Genomic DNA, 14,452 nt, shown 5'->3' with positions numbered 1-14,452 from the left:
GCAGCACAGAACTAGTTAAAGGGTTTGGCTTTCTGTCCCCCATGGAGGTCTCTGGAACTGAAAGATGGAGTTGCGATTCCAAGGGCCTTTTTTGGTCCTGGTGCAAGGAAGAGTTACGCAGTGCTGCTCAAGCGTTAGTAATGCAGCAGTCATGGTTTGTGTTAGCATAGCTAATAACGTGAAAAATTACTCGGTAGGGAGTCTTTAGATTGGATCCAGGTTCTGCTTAGGAAAAAGATCTTAATTCTACTCGCTGAACTTAGCGGAGATCTGAAGGATTTTTAAGCCCCAAACAAGTTTTAACTGGAGAGAGATCTAATTATGTGCGGTAAAGTGCATTTCCCATATGCTGAGCTATTTCGAGGGATAGCTTTGCAGTGATGCCGGTGCTGGCTGTGTGATGGCTTTGTTTGGGGCTTAGTGTGGGCTGGAACACGATGGGCTTGGCAGCGACGGAGGCCCAGCCTGGCATGGCTCTGGGCCTGAGCTCTGCATGGGCCCAGGCTGCTGACGCGTGCCGTGCGATGCAGTGTCGCGTGTGGGACCGGGCCCCCTCGGCTCGTGTTCGTGTCACCAGGAAGGCAGGCCGGGTTACAGAAGGCTTTGCGTTACCGTTTCTGAGCACCCTGCAGCAAGGCGCTGCGGGGGAGGCCTGTGGCCCTCGGAGCAGGAGCCCACCGCTGCGGGGAGCCCAGATCCGCGTGCTCCTGTCCCAGGGCCTGATGCCCGAGAGGGGCGCGGGAGAGGCCGGTGCCCCGTGCTGGGCGCGCAGCTGCCGACGCCGGCGCTGGGCTTAGCACGGGTGTTTGCAGAGCAGCAGGGCCTCCAGGGCTCAAACGGTTTGTTTTTTCCTGGTAACTGGAGATGTCCCTCAGAATTCTGGGGCAAAGCTGTTCTTCGGCAAATAAATGATTTCCAGGGCGGGGAGGAGGAAGGAGGAACAGCCGCTGGCTGGCTGCAGGGCACGGCCCGGGGCTGGTGCCACCGCAGGGAGCCCTGGCCCCGTGCCTGGAAAGTGTCGGGCCCAACCAGCTGTTTCTCTCCCCAAGTCCCCGGCACAGCGGGCAGCGGCCAAGCGCCGATGGCGTCTCTGGGAGCTGGTGGGACCTGCCCATGCACCCAGTTCTGCAGCCTGGGCAGGGGCCTGGGGGAAGGGAGGAGCTGCGGAGAGGGCAAAGGCAGACGCGCGTCGTGCAGGGTCTGGGTGGGACAGCCGTGCTCCACCTCCCGTGGCCGATGTTTGCTGCAGTGGACACAAACACCAGCTCCTCCGACGCTCCTGGCATTGCTCCCGTCACCTCCCTCCTCCAGGACGGCTCCTCAGCAGTGCTCCCGAGCACCAGCGCCGAGGGCTGGCCCCGCTTTCTGCGTCTTCGGGAAGCAGCACGTGGCGGGACACGAGGCGCCGCGCATGGCAGGACAGACAGGGAGCAGGGAGCGACCGCCCCGGGCACGTCCGGGTGCCCTCACCGTGCGGTGCCACCCGCTCCGTGCCGTGTGCCAGGGCAGAGGCGGCCGTGCACGGCAGTGTGCGATCAGCGTGCACGCTGCGTCTGGCTGACAGCAAGCCCCACACTGTGAGGGCCTGTGCCGGCGGGGAGAGGGGACACGCTGCAGCCCGACCCTGCCCTGAATGCCCGCTCTGTTGGCTGGGCTGGGGGAGGTCTTGCCCCCGCACTGCCCTGTCCCGCTGCTCCCATGAACGCGGGCAGTGTCTGGACCGGGGGGTCCTGCTCCCGCCGTCCGGGGGGTTCCCGGACAAAGGTGGCCCTTGGGCTGCCTGGAAACGGGGGCTGCTGCGTGCCGGGGCTCCCTGCCCGCCTGGCTGTGCGCCCGCGGCGTGGCGGAGAAAGCAAGGCCCTGCGTCGGGGCGAGCAGAGCCCAGCCATGCCAGCGGCCGCGGGCAGCCCTCTGCTTCCCCTGGTGCTGCGCCGTGGGGTGCTGCCGGGGAGGGGGTGCTTGCAGGGTGCACCCCGCCATGCCGAGGGGCTGCTGTGCCGTGCCACGGGGGCTGGGGTGGGTTGGAGGTGGCAGCGGGGAGCCTGGGAACAGATTTCTGTTTCCACTGGTGAGTGAGTCAGCGGCGGCACCGCCACGGCGCGGGGCTCCCCTCCCTTCCCTCCTGCTGCCCGGCCCTTTCCTGCTGCCGCTCGAGGTCGGCTGCCGTGGGACCCGCAGCCATGCAACGCCCTGCCGCTCTCCGGGGACCCGCCACTGCCCCGGCGGCACCGTGTTCTGCCACCAAACGCATCCTGCATGGCGGCCGATGGGATGGGGGCACGGCACGAAGGCCATGCCCCTGGCACTGAGCCTGCGGCTCCCCGGAGATGACCTGGGGATGGCCAGGCTCTGCCGAGAGGCTGCTGGCACAGCTGGGCACCACGTCCCGGGCACGGCTGCCCGCTGAGCCCCAGGTCCCAGAGCCCGGGAGGGATCACCTGGAGCAGGAGCCGGGGGACAAGGCAGCAGCGTTGGGCACGAGGCCACGCTCCCTGCTGGGCTGCGCTGCTTCCCCGCGCCCTGGCGCGGCCGTGGCCCCCGGTAAAGCTCGTGCCAGCCCTGGGACCCTCGGCTCTGTCACCGGTGCAGAGCAGGACGGTGCCCTGTGCGGGTCGGCGCTGGGAGCAGCGGGTCCGTGCTGGGAGCAGCGGGTCGGACACCAGGCACCCGCGTGCCTTCCGGGGGATCCTCACCGTCGGTGTCCCCCCGGCTCCCCGCTGGCCCTGGGTGCAGTGAGTGGGGGGGTCTCAGGCGTGGGGACACGGAGGGCAGGGATGCCCGCCACAGCGCGTGGGCAGAGCGGTGCCAGCGCGGTTCTGCTGCGCTGCCGCTGTGCCGGGGAGCCAGGGCACGTCCCGGGGAGCGGGGGCAGAGGCACGGTGGGGAATGCCTCCGCTCCCCACGCCGCGGCACTGCCAGGGCTGCGCCCGGGCCTGCCGGCAGCAGGGACCGCGCGGAGGGAAGGGTCAGGCAGGGCGATAAAAATAGATCCCTGTGACGCTGGGTGCTGCTGGCCCCGGCTTTGAAGTGTTTGCAATCTGGGCACAGCCCCAGGACTCGCTCCCACCTGCTGCCGGGCACACGTCGCCTCGTTGCCCGGGTCAGCGGCCCCCGGACCGAGAGAAGAATGGAAGGAAGGGCCCAATCCCCCCGGTCTCAGCCCTGCAGCCACTGGGACGGGGGGCTCCCAGCTCTCCGTGGCCGAGTGTCGGCGTGTCGTGCGGGAGGTGGCGGGCGCAGGGCCCTCCCGCGGGAGCAGGCTGCAGCCGGGGTGGCTCGGCCGCGGTGGCTGAGGCTCCCGGCACCCAGGGCGGAACAAGGACTGAGGTTCTCAGTGCGAGGGGTGATCCCCCTCGGCGGGTGCCAGCGGGCTGCGTCCAGGGACAGGCTCCGGCCGGGATGTCACCCGGGGCAGGACTGTGCCCGCTGTGCATCCTGCCCGCCCACAGGCCTCGCCTGCAGCCCCGAGATGGCTCTGCGCGGCACCAGCACCGTGGCACGGTGCTGCGGGGCCAGCCCAGCGGCGGGCGAGCGGGACGGCCAGCCTGGCCCATGGGGCCAGGAATGAGACAGAACCACCACAAACCCTCCCTGGCCGGTAACCGGGGCGGGGGCAGTCGGGGTGGCAGTGCCCGGCCTCGCCGAGGGGCAGCCGTGCCGGCAGGAGGCTGTTTTTGGAGGGAGGGCCGTGGCGCTGGCACCCACCGGCCCGGGTGGCCCCAGCCGCCCTTCCCCGGGCGCTGCGTTGCTGTCCGGGGCCTCGGGCGCCGCAGCCCCTTAGCATCCCTGCCTCAAGCTTCATTTGCTGCTTGCTGCTGAACTGAGAGATTTTAATCTTTTAATCACGTTATGAGCCGAGGCGGTGCCGGCCACGCACACCAGGAATGTCTGGAAGTCAGCAGCGCCCGGCGCGGCGGGAGCCCATCCTGCCCCCACCCGCACGTCCCCACCGTGTCCTGCCTGGGGACCCCCATCCTGCCCCCACCCGCACGTCCCCACCGTGTCCTGCCTGGGGACCCCCATCCTGCCCCCACCCGCACGTCCCCACCGTGTCCTGCCTGGGGACCCCCAGCCTGCCCCCCAGCCTGCCTCGTCCTGCCTGGGACAGGGACGAGAACCAGGAGCAGAACCCGGGACCAGGATGAGGAGCAGGCACCAGGGCCCATGGACCAGAGGCAGGGGCAGGAGCAGGACCAAGGACCAGGAGCAGAGCAGGACCAGGAGCAGAGCAGGAGTGGAGCAGGACCAGGAGCAGGAGCAGAGGCCGGAGCAGGACCAGGAGCAGGAGCAGAGGCAGGAGCAGGAGCAGAGGCAGGACCAGGAGCAGGAGCAGAACCAGGAGCGGAGGCCGGAGCAGGATCAGGAGCAGAGCAGGAGTGGAGCAGGAGCAGGACCAGGAGCAGAGCAGGACCAGGAGCAGGAGAAGAGCAGGAGCAGAGGCCGGAGCAGGACCAGGAGCAGGACCAGGAGCAGGAGCAGAGACAGGAGCAGGAGCAGGAGCAGAACCAGGAGCAGAGGCCGGAGCAGGACCAGGAGCAGGAGCAGCAGAGCCGCAGGCCGAGGGCCGGAGCCCCGCCGCAGGCACAGCCGCCAGCAGCAGCCCGGGAGGCTCCGGAGCCGACCCGGGGGGGGATTCCCTGACCCCCAGGAGCAGAGCAGGGGGCTGGGGGGTGCCCCGGGCCGAGAAGTGAGCACAGGGCGGTGGGGGTGCGGGGGGCCCCCCGGGTTTTGCTCGCTGCGGGTGTTTCGCGGGGGGGAGCAGGGTGGGGGGGTGCTTTGGCGGCCCGGAGCTTTCACTCGCCCTCCCCAGGCTGCGGCTGCCCCGCCCCGCATCCCCCCCGCCGAAGCCGCTGCCCCCCGCCCAGGCGCGTTTAACGACCCCTTCCCCGCGTCTCCCTCCCGCAGCCCGGCCCCACAGCCCCCGCCGATGGACGCCGAAGCCCGGGATGGGCGATGCGCGGGGCGTTCGCTTTACCGCAGCACAGTGTCAGCAACGCGTGTTGTTGGGAGAGGGCTTTGCAGGGAGCGCTGGGTGAGAGCCTGCGGGGACTCAGCCCGGGGGGAGGGTGGTGAGCGAGGGCTGCCCCGCATCGCCGGGGCGGGGGGAGCCCTCGGGAGCGGGCCCCGGGCACGGCGGGGGGCTGGAGGGGGGGGCTGGGGGGCACGGGCAGGGTGCGGTGACCCCCCGGCCCCCGCCCGGCCCCGCACAGACCCGCACCGCTCGCAGCCGTTAGTTTTTTTTTTAATCCCGTTCACGTCTAAAATGACCAAAACCAAGCCCCGCGCTCCCGGCCCCGCGTCCTGCCCCAGGCGGCCTGCGGGGGGGCTGCGGGCGGGGGGGCTGGCAGGGGGGCACGCAGGGAGGAGGGCAGGGGGACAGGCAGGGGGGGCTGGCTGAGGGGCAGCGGGGGGGCTGGCTGGGAGGAAGGCAGGGAGGAAGGCGAGGGGCTGGCAGGGGGGCAGGCTGGGGGGTTACAGGGGGTTAGGCAGGGGGGCTGGCTGGGGACAGGCAGGGGGGCTGGCTGGGGGGCAGGCAGGGCACCCCACGCTGCGGGCAGGCTGCTCTGCACCCACTGCCAGCGCAGGGGACTCTGCACGGCTCCGATGACTGCCTTTAAATAATAATTAGCTAATGAGCGGCAAAAGCGAAGGCATCTTAATCTTAACCACGTCTCCTAAAATAGCGACCGGCAGCTGCTCCCACCCCGGCAGCGAGCAGCCCGCGGGCAGCCAGAGGCCTCAGCAAGCGCGGGGGTCCGGTGGGGTGCGGGAGCGGTGCTGCGGGGCTGGGGTCCCCTCCCGCATCCCGGGAAGGCAGCGGTGGCCGAGCTGCCGGCTGTGGGGCAGCCCCACGGCCCCAGGGGCCACGTTGTCGCGGGGGGTCTGCGGGGTGGCCGCTGCAGCAGGCACGGGGCGGGTGACCGGGGTGCAGCAGATGGGGAGGGTTTTGGGGTGAAGCCGGGCTCTCGCCGCAGCCCTGGCCCGGCCGGGGTGCGGGGCTGGGCTGCGTTGGGGCACCCCGGCCGGGCAGGGCGGGCGCGGGGACGCGGCTGGGACCCGGCCGGGCGCTCAGACCACGAAGCGGAGCCTGTACGTCATCTGATGGCCGTTGTCCCAGGCGTAGAGCACCTTCTCCTTGGGGTTGTAGTCAACCTGCGTGGTGAAGCCGTACTGGTTGAGGAAGGGCAGCCGCAGCTCTGCCTCCGTGCCCGTGTGCGTGTCGAAGGCGTAGAAGATATGCCCTTCCTTCTGGCTGTAGGCGTCCACGGCGTAGAGGATGCCGCAGATGATGAAGCAGTTCCCGTAGGCGTTGCGCTTCAGCCCCGTCTTCCAGGTGGTCTCCCTGCGCACCGAGAGGTCCCCGGGGTCGAGCCGGCTCAGGACGATCACCTCCTGCTGCGAGTAGTCGTAGTCCACAGAGGGGTAGATGACCCAGAGCCCGCTCTCGTCCACGGCGAAGTCGATGTCCGAGTGGCCCCTCCACTTCCAGGGCGTCGTGTCCTCATACACCACGTCGTGGAGCAGCGCCCAGCCCGCCACGTACCGCTCCTTCAGGTCGTACTTGATGATGTTCTTGGTGAAGGCGCGGTTGTAGTAGAAGGCTCCCTGGTACACCACGTGCCCGGTGCCGATCCAGTTGTAGGGCAGCTTGTAGAGGTTGCTCCAGCGGCCTGTGAGCGGGCGGGAGAGGCGTTGGGACCCCTCGCAGCAACGCACGGTGGCCCAAGCACGCTGCCAGTGGCAGGGGACTTGTGTCCCCACGGGCTGCCCACCACCCCCAGCCCGGCACAGCCAGTGTCACGCGGCGCTGGGCCCCCGCACCCGCTCAGCCGCCGGCCCTCACCCTGCTTGAAGTTGTCGAGGCTCCTGAACTCCACCAGGTTGTTGCCGTAGTAGTAGTTGGTGACGTAGATGCGGTCATCCTTGGCCGCCGGGTCCTTCATCCAGGCCCCCTCATTGCGCCCGTAGCTGTGGTGCTCCGTGGGGGGCTCCACCGACTCGATGGTGCCTTCGCACTCCACCTCCTTCACTGGGTACCCAGGAGGAGGAGGAGGAGGAGGAGGAGGAGGAAGGCTTACCCCTGCCCCAGGCAGCCTGCCTCCACGGGGTGGGGAAGCCCTTCCCCACGGCAGGGCTAATGCTGGCCCAGCCTGGCCACGGGCACGGGACCACCGCGCCGGGTGCCCCCTCCCAGCCCCCTGCTCACCCACCTCTGTTCAGTGCTTCGGGGCCCCCAGTGCTGTCAGCCCCCTGCCCGGTGGCGGGGGGGCTGCGGGCGGTGGTGTGGGGGGCCAGGGCGGTGCTGGGCGCAGCCGTGGTGCTGGGCGCGGTGGTCTCTGCCCGCCCGGTGGCCTGGGCTGGGGTCCCCTCAGCCGGGGAAGGCGGGGGTCCCCGCTGCTCCTGCCGCTCCCCCCTCGCAGGGCTCTCTGCAGGGAGATGAGCCGGGAGCTCGGTGCCTTTGTGGGGGCAGCCCCTGGCCCCCCGCCTCGGCGGGAGGGTTCCCCCAGCCCCCCGCCCCCCCGCCCCACCCTGGGGACTCACCGCGGCTGCCGGCCGGCCCCTCCACCGCGCCCGCCTGCCCGGCCTTGTAGTAAGTGATGCCTCGGACCACGGCTTGCTGCTGACCCGACGCCTTGGGCTTGGGCGTAGGATGCGACCCCACCCTGGCCTTCGCGTTGTCCTTCTTGGGCTTCTCGGGCTTCAGCTGCTTCTCCTTGGGCGCCCGCGGGGCCGCCCTGTCCCCCAGCGCCTTGCGGGTGCTGGGGTACCGTCCCACCTCCTTCCCTCGGCCGCCCACCGTGTCCTGGGGGCACAGCCCGGTCAGACCCGCTCCCCTCCCGCCGCCGCGCCGGGCAGGGGGTGCAGGCACCGGCCCTCGGCGGCCAGCGCGGTGCTCCCCGGCGTGCTCCTGCGAGCTGCCGGCGGCAAGCGGGGCAGCTCGGCTCTGCCCGCGGCAGGAGCAGCCCAGGCTGCGAGGGGCTGGGCCCGGGGGTACCTGTGCCTTGCTCTCGGGGACGGCGGCAGCGTCCTTCTGCAGCAGCTGGTAGCCCAGGTTGGAGATCTCCTTCTTGATGCTGATCATGATGTCGGAGTAGTTCTCGTAGCGTCTCATCTGGTCGCTGAGGTGCAGGACGCTCTCCTTCACGAAGTCGTTCTCCCTGCTCAGGTTGGTCTTGATGGTCTGGAGGAGAGGAGAGGTTGGAGCCCCCCTCGGGGACCCCTCGGCACCCCCAGACGGTCCCAAGCAGCCAGACGGGGCACGCTCGGGCACGGTGCCTGCCGGAGCTCACTCACCTCCTCCAGCGTGTTCATCTGGGCCACCACCCTGCTGATGTAGGAGTGCACCTTCATCAGGTCCATGCTGTAGAGCGTTCCCTCCAGCAGGTCCACCATGGACTGCAGCTGCAGCGGGAGGGCAGGGCTGGGCACGGGGCACAGGACAGGCGCAGCCGCCGCGGGTGCCCCCCCGTCTCCCCATCCCCATGCGCGACCGGAGCGCAGGAGCCACGCTGCTCCACAGCCCCGTGGGTCTGCCAGGGCACAGAGCATGGGCCAGAGACCCCAGCCCACGGCCCTGCCAGGCCTGCGGATACCTTGAAGAGCTCGGGCGCCTGCTTCTTCAGCTTCTCCATCTTCCACTCGTTCTCGCAGGGGTTGAGCGAGGAGGGGGGGGCGGTGCAGGAGCACTTGCAGTCGGCCCCCGAGCTCACCGTCTCCACCGTGTAGAAGTCCTCCACCCGCACGCTGCCGCTCCTGACGCGGCTGCACGCGTCCTTGCTGAGCGGCCGCAGGATGCACTTGCAGCGGCAGTCGGAGCCCTCCGAGGTCATCCGGACCTGGTCCGCCTCGCCCAGCGCCTGCGGGGACACGTGGCAGTGGGTGGCCGGCGAGCCTGGGGTCCCGCCAGCCCGGGGTCCCACCAGCCTGGGGTCCCGCCAGCCTGGGGTCCCGCCAGCTGGGGGTCCCGCCATCCCAGGGTCCCACCAGCTCGGGGTCCCGCCAGCCCAGGGTCACGCCAGCCCGGGGTCCCGCCAGCTGGAGGTCCTGCCAGCCCAGGGTCCCACCAGCTGGGGGTCCCACCAGCCTGCGGTCCCACCAACCCGGGGTCCCGCCTGGGTGTCCCACAGAGCCCCGCCGACCCCCGCAAGCCATCGCGGCCGCACGCCCAGGGGTCTCCCACCGCCGTGGGGGCATCGTCTGGCCCAGACCCCCCCGTCCCACCCGGTGACGGTGACGAACCTCGGGCAGCCGCTCGCCCCGCGGCATTCTGCGCCCCGGGTTCTTTGGTCCCATCTCTGCAGCCGCTTCCCAGCCCCCAAGCGAGACCCGAGGGAGCAGGGACGGTGGCGAGGAGACCCCGCAGTGCCCCTGTCCCCCGCCGCCCACCGCCCCGAGCCCACACAGGGCCCGTTGTTCGCGGTGACACGCAGCCACCCCGGGCCAGCCCCAGGCTCCTGCCGGGGCCCTGGGCGCGCTGAAGGGCTCCCTTGTTTCCGCACGCGGCCCCGGCTCACGCGACGGAGCCCGGGGTGCTTTTCAGCCGCTTTCTCCCTCCGCCGAGCGCGGGGACAAGGCTGGGACGGGGAGCTGGGACCCTCCTCACCCCCTGCCACCGCCCGCGCACCCGGGGGGACATCGGGGCTGGGGGGGGGCACGGCCAGGCTGCGCTGGGTGCCCCGGCTGCGGGGAGGCAGCTGCTGGGGCACCCAGGAGGGGGGATGGGGGGAGGTGGGGGTGGCCCCGAGGGAGGGGGCTCTGCCCGTGGGGACACGGCCACGCAGCCGCCGTCCCCCAGCACTGCCCTCCTGGCGGGGACCCCCGGTTCCATCCGCCCGCCCCTGCCTGGAGACCCCCAGTTCCATCTGCCCACCTCCACTCTGGAGACCCCTGGTCCCCGCCGCCCACCCCTGACCTGGAGACCCCCGATCCCAGCTGCCCACCTCCCCCTGGAGACGCCCAGTTCCAGACACCCACCTCCACCTCAGAGACCCCCAGTTCCAGACACCCACCTCTGCTCCGGAGACCCCCAGTCCCAGTCGCCTGCCCCTGACCCGGAGACCCCCGGTTCCATCTGCCTCCCCCACGTCCCAGTGCACAGCCCCCCGCACGTTCGTGTCGCAGCCCCTGGGGCGGGGGGTGGGAGGCCGGGGGCCACCGGCTGCCCCTTCCCCGGTGCTGCCCCCTCCTCGCTGCCCAGGGGCCGGGGCACCCCCCTGCTCCCTGCTGGGACGTGACGCTGAACCCCGGGGTCACCCGCGCACCCCCCGCCATCCCACCCCGCGCGGGGGGCACGTGGGACCCGCTCCCCGGCGGCGTGCGGTGGGTGGGCACGCGGGGCGCAGGTGCGGGGCAGACCCTGCCGAAGGCCACCACGCTGCGCCAGCTGCTTGGGGACGAAGCCCAGCGGCTCCCCAAGAAACCTTCGGGGGGGCTGCCGCAGTCCCGGGGGTCTCCGGGCCGTTCTGTCCCCGAATCCCCCCGCTCGCTGCAGACGGGGGCTCCGCACGGGGCTGGGGTCCCGCAGCTGGCTTGGACGCCGCGCTCGGACCGCTGCCAGGGGACTTCTCCGGGAGGGAAACACACGCCGCGACAATAAACGCACGTCCCCGTCGTGGGAGGGAAACCGTGCCGGCCTCCTCTTCCTCCTCCTCCTCCTCCCCGGCTTGGCACGACGCGTGAAGCACGCTGCGCAGCGCGGGGGGCCGAGGCGGATGGCGGATAGGCTGCGGGCGCTGGCGTCGCTCGGGGGTCCCGCGTCGGCTGCGTCCCCCGCAGCCGACGCGGGACCCCCGAGCGCGACGCCGAAGGCCCACCGACGGGTTCCCGCCCGAGCGCCGGGAACCGCCGACAGCCCCCTCCCAGCGCTGCGGGGTCTGGGGGCTGCGGACCCCCCACCCCCAGGCCCCGCTCTCCTCCCCGGTGCTCGGTGCCGCGGGGCTGCCGGCACACGGGGGTCGCCGGGGCATCGCGCCCCGAAACCGGCCCCGAAACCGGCCGCGGGTCCCCGGTGTGGGCTGCGGGGCCGGGCTCACGCCCCGCGTCGGGACCCCCACCCCCCCGCCGCCCCTGTCCCGCTCCCGGTGCCGGTCCCGGTGCTTACCGTGGCGGCGGCCAGCGCCGGGAGCAGCAGCGCCGGGAGCAGCAGAGCCCGCATGGCGAGACCGGCACCGAGCGCCCGCACCGCCCGTCCCGCCCCGTCCCGTCCCCGTCCCGACGGCGGCACCGGCCCCAGGCGCGGCGGCGGCGGGGGCGGCGCGGTCCCGCCCGGGCGGAGCTGGCCGGTGCCCGCCCCCGGGGCCGTCCGGGCTCTCCCCGCACCGGTGTCTGGCTGCGGTACCGCTGGGCCGCCCGCTGCGCCCCGCCCGGGGTGGCCGCTCCCCCCCTGCCCCCCCTCCCCGCGCGGTGGGGGCGGTCCCTGCGCGCGCTGCCCGGTGCCGGGGCCGCCAGAGCGGAGCCGGGCGCGGCCGCACGGGGGGGCGGGGCCAGGCCGGGGGGCGGGGCCGGGCGGGGGCGTGGCGCTCCCCCGCGGGTACATCCGGGCTGCGCGGGAGGACTACGCTTCCCGGCGTGCCCCGCGGTGAGGGGCGGGGCGGCCCGGCCCGGCCCGGCCCGAGCGCGGCGCCCGCAGCGGCGGCTCTGGCTGTCAGCGCGGCCATGGGGCAGCGCGGCCGCCGGGGCCCCTGAAACCCGGCCCGGCCCGGCGCGGCCCCGGCGCCGCCATGGAGCTGGAGCCGCCCGCAGAGCTCCCGGAGCCCCGCGCCAAGGGGCCGCCCCGCAGCGGTGAGTGGAGCGCGGGGTCCGGCGCGGGCTCCCCTCAGGGCTGGGGGGGGGGGGGGGGGGGTTGGGCAGGGGCCGTGAGGCGCCGGGGCGCGGGGCCGGGGGCTCCGCCTGCCGCGTCTCGGCCGCCGCACCGGGGGTAGCGGGGTGGGGGTGGGGGTGCTCCCGGCGGCCGCAACTTTCCGCGGTCGCGGGGGGACAACAAAGGGCCGCGCCGCGCGCTGCCCGCCCTGCCCGCCGCCCCCCGCTGTCAGCGGCCCCGCACCGCCCCCGCCCCCCCCGCTGGGCTCGCGGCTCGCGTACCCCCTCCCCCCCCCCCCCCCAGGCGCGGGGCTCCCTCGGGACCCACCGGTGGCCCCGAGGGCGCGGGTCGCGCCGCTTTCCCGCCCGAGCGTCCCCGCCGAGCTCTGCCGCTGCCTTCGGCCGCCTCCGGGGCCCGCCCGGCCGGGAGCCGCGCACCGGGCAGCGCCGGCGGGACCGAGCCCGGCGTGCGCGGCGGGAGCGGGGCCGCCCCGGGGCTCCCCTCGGTGCGGCTCCGGGTCCCGGCCGGCTCCCCGCCGCTGGCAGCGCTCGCTGCGCTGTGTCCGGGCAGCGTCCCTCCTCTCTGGCCCTGGGGACGCGGCAGCGTTCGCGCCCTGCCCGTGCTTCCCGTTCCCGCGGGGTGCGGGGGGTCTCTGCTGGCGGCTCAGAGCGGCCGTGAGCGCTGTGTGCGTGTCCTGCGCAGCCGCCCCGTCCGCGGGGTCTGCGGGCAGGCTGCGGGGTGGGTGATGTAACCGCCTCTTACTGCCGTGCCTTAACAAAAAAAAAGCGGAACGCGGGCACGGTGTTGAGACACCGCTTGCCCTTCGGTCCTGCTGGAGCCTGCGGCAGCCGGGGGCAGCGGGGAGCGTGGGGTGGGTGCTTTGCGGGCTGGTGAAACGTCCGCAGATGGGAGCGGCGAATGAAGGCTCCGAGCTCTTCCTCTCCTCAAGGCAGGTCCGTGGCACCCTGGGTTCCGCGAGGTGCAGCCTCTTCGCGCTTTGTGGAAACAGTCACGGTTGTGTGACGTGCGTGTAATAGATGCACAGGAGACATGCACATATAGATATGCGTATAGAAGTAGGATTATATTCTTGGTGGCTATGTTAAAATCATTAATGAACTTAAGCTCTGCACGTGGCTCCCCTGTTAACCCCGTGTAAGCTGCCGCAAGTTTATTGGCGTCCTCGGTGAAAGAAGCCTCAGAAGCGCTTTGAAATGCGGTTACGTGATTTCATTTCAGCAGTTACGGTGAATTACAGCCGCATTATTTTGAGGGGGCGTTTGACATTCTGGGGCTATAAGATGATATTTTTACCTTGCCAATCTGAGTACGTCCCTTCCCATGTAAGAAAAATATTTTGTCACCAAGCAAATCAATGGCAATGAGTAAAGTCAGTTCTTCTTAAAAATCGTTTAATTAGGGCATTCATTTTTTCCTGCATTACTAGCAATTATTTCTCAATAGGGTCCTCTTTAAGACCACTTTACCTATAGCTTCAGTTGCAATGTTTTTCCTTTGTGAATGAAACATGATGGCTTTTACACCACTTTGATTATTTTATGTCTTAGCTAAAGTAGCGGTTAAGCAGGTTATCTAGAATTAAGGTAGCTTTGTTGTGTGGATACGGTCTTGGAAGACAGATTTAAGTATCAGGAAACTACTTGAACTTTGTGTTCCCTTAAAATCATTGGAGTTTCAGATAGGTAGATTACTAATCTGGATGAATTTCGTACCAGAGGGAAGTTGTAAGAGCACAGAGAATGAAAGGTTTTCAAAGAAAAATCCCACTGCTTGCATCCCTTTGCTTTTCCACAGCGCTCTCGAACTTTACTGGCACACACTGACATTTTTAGTGGCTCTTTATGCTTGATTGCTTTGCATCTGATGAGATAAGCCTTTGCTTAACAAAGACTATTTCATTGATACAGTTAGGTCTTAGTTTACTTGCTATAAACATTTCTTTGAAGATTCAGGAAGAAAAACAAGTGGAGTTGTCAAATGGCAATGCTGCTGAAGTCAAATGTCTGTGAATAAACAAGAAACTGCAGTGTTATTCGACTCGGTGTTGGCTTGTTGAATGTGGATGGCTCTTGCTTTTGTAAATGATAATAGACAATAATAAATAACAGAATTCGGAGCTTGAGTCTGCGATGGGAAATAAGACTTGTAGATTAGGAAGAACTTAATTCCTGTGTTTGAGTTGATGGTAAGATGAAAAAAATACCTCTCGGTGTAAAGTTGGAATTTGGTATTGATGGCTTCTGTAGATCATTAATCAGGAAAATGGGTTTATGCATGCCTTTTTGTACTAAAAACAGGACTAGCAATGTATGTTCAGCAGATGCAGTGTGTGATGTGACTCTGCAACAACAGGATTTTTTCCCTGCTTTGCTATAAATCAGTGTAAAGATATATATTTTTATTTCCCGTATTATAGAAAATACGGGAACTCTTCCATGTAGGAGACTGTTTCTTGATTGTTGGAAAGCAGTGGTCATCTTTCTGTCCCGTCTCTGGCAAGTCATTTGTGGTATTTTTTTGTGGTGGGGGGAATGTGCAAGCGGTTTATTGAATTACTGTTCCACTGTTACGTGGTGGTAGCTAGCTCTGAACAAATGCATTTACACTAGCATTCTCTGAGGATGAGAGCAC

The 14,452-nt window shown here is 68.7% G+C and overlaps 2 protein-coding genes across 3 annotated transcripts in view; one reads left to right on the top strand and one right to left on the bottom strand.

The window, feature by feature from the left end:
- Nucleotides 1-4,971: 4,971 nt before the first annotated feature.
- On the bottom strand, nt 4,972-11,202 carry OLFML2A (olfactomedin like 2A). The gene is made up of 8 exons (XM_075439660.1): nt 11,102-11,202; nt 8,595-8,858; nt 8,296-8,403; nt 7,997-8,182; nt 7,543-7,804; nt 7,212-7,427; nt 6,845-7,030; nt 4,972-6,671 (listed from the first exon to the last, which is right to left on the bottom strand). Exons 1-8 carry the CDS (start codon nt 11,153-11,155, stop codon nt 6,070-6,072), a joined length of 1,878 nt encoding a protein of 625 aa, XP_075295775.1. The 5' UTR covers nt 11,156-11,202; the 3' UTR covers nt 4,972-6,069.
- Nucleotides 11,203-11,706: 504 nt separating this feature from the next.
- Nucleotides 11,707-14,452, top strand: part of NR6A1 (nuclear receptor subfamily 6 group A member 1) — a 91,201-nt gene continuing 88,455 nt past the window's right edge. For both annotated transcript variants that reach the window (XM_075439573.1, XM_075439572.1), the window contains exon 1: nt 11,707-11,781. In XM_075439573.1, coding sequence (XP_075295688.1) covers nt 11,721-11,781 — 61 coding nt within the window. In that variant the 5' untranslated portion in view covers nt 11,707-11,720. The remainder of the gene's footprint in view (nt 11,782-14,452) is intronic.

The sequence above is a fragment of the Opisthocomus hoazin genome, chromosome 19 (assembly GCF_030867145.1).
Source record: "Opisthocomus hoazin isolate bOpiHoa1 chromosome 19, bOpiHoa1.hap1, whole genome shotgun sequence".
Lineage (NCBI taxonomy): Eukaryota > Metazoa > Chordata > Aves > Opisthocomiformes > Opisthocomidae > Opisthocomus > Opisthocomus hoazin.
This window is presented reverse-complemented; position numbering and strand designations above follow the sequence as displayed.

Coding starts and splice junctions, on each gene's coding strand:
- OLFML2A (XM_075439660.1), bottom strand. CDS start 11,155: ATGCGGGCTCTGCTGCTCCCGGCGCTGCTGCTCCCGGCGCTGGCCGCC. Junction 7,428..7,542: donor GGGGCCGGCCGGCAGCCGCG/GTGAGTCCCCAG, acceptor ATCTCCCTGCAG/AGAGCCCTGCGAGGGGGGAG. Junction 6,672..6,844: donor CCTCGACAACTTCAAGCAGG/GTGAGGGCCGGC, acceptor GCCCGCTCACAG/GCCGCTGGAGCAACCTCTAC.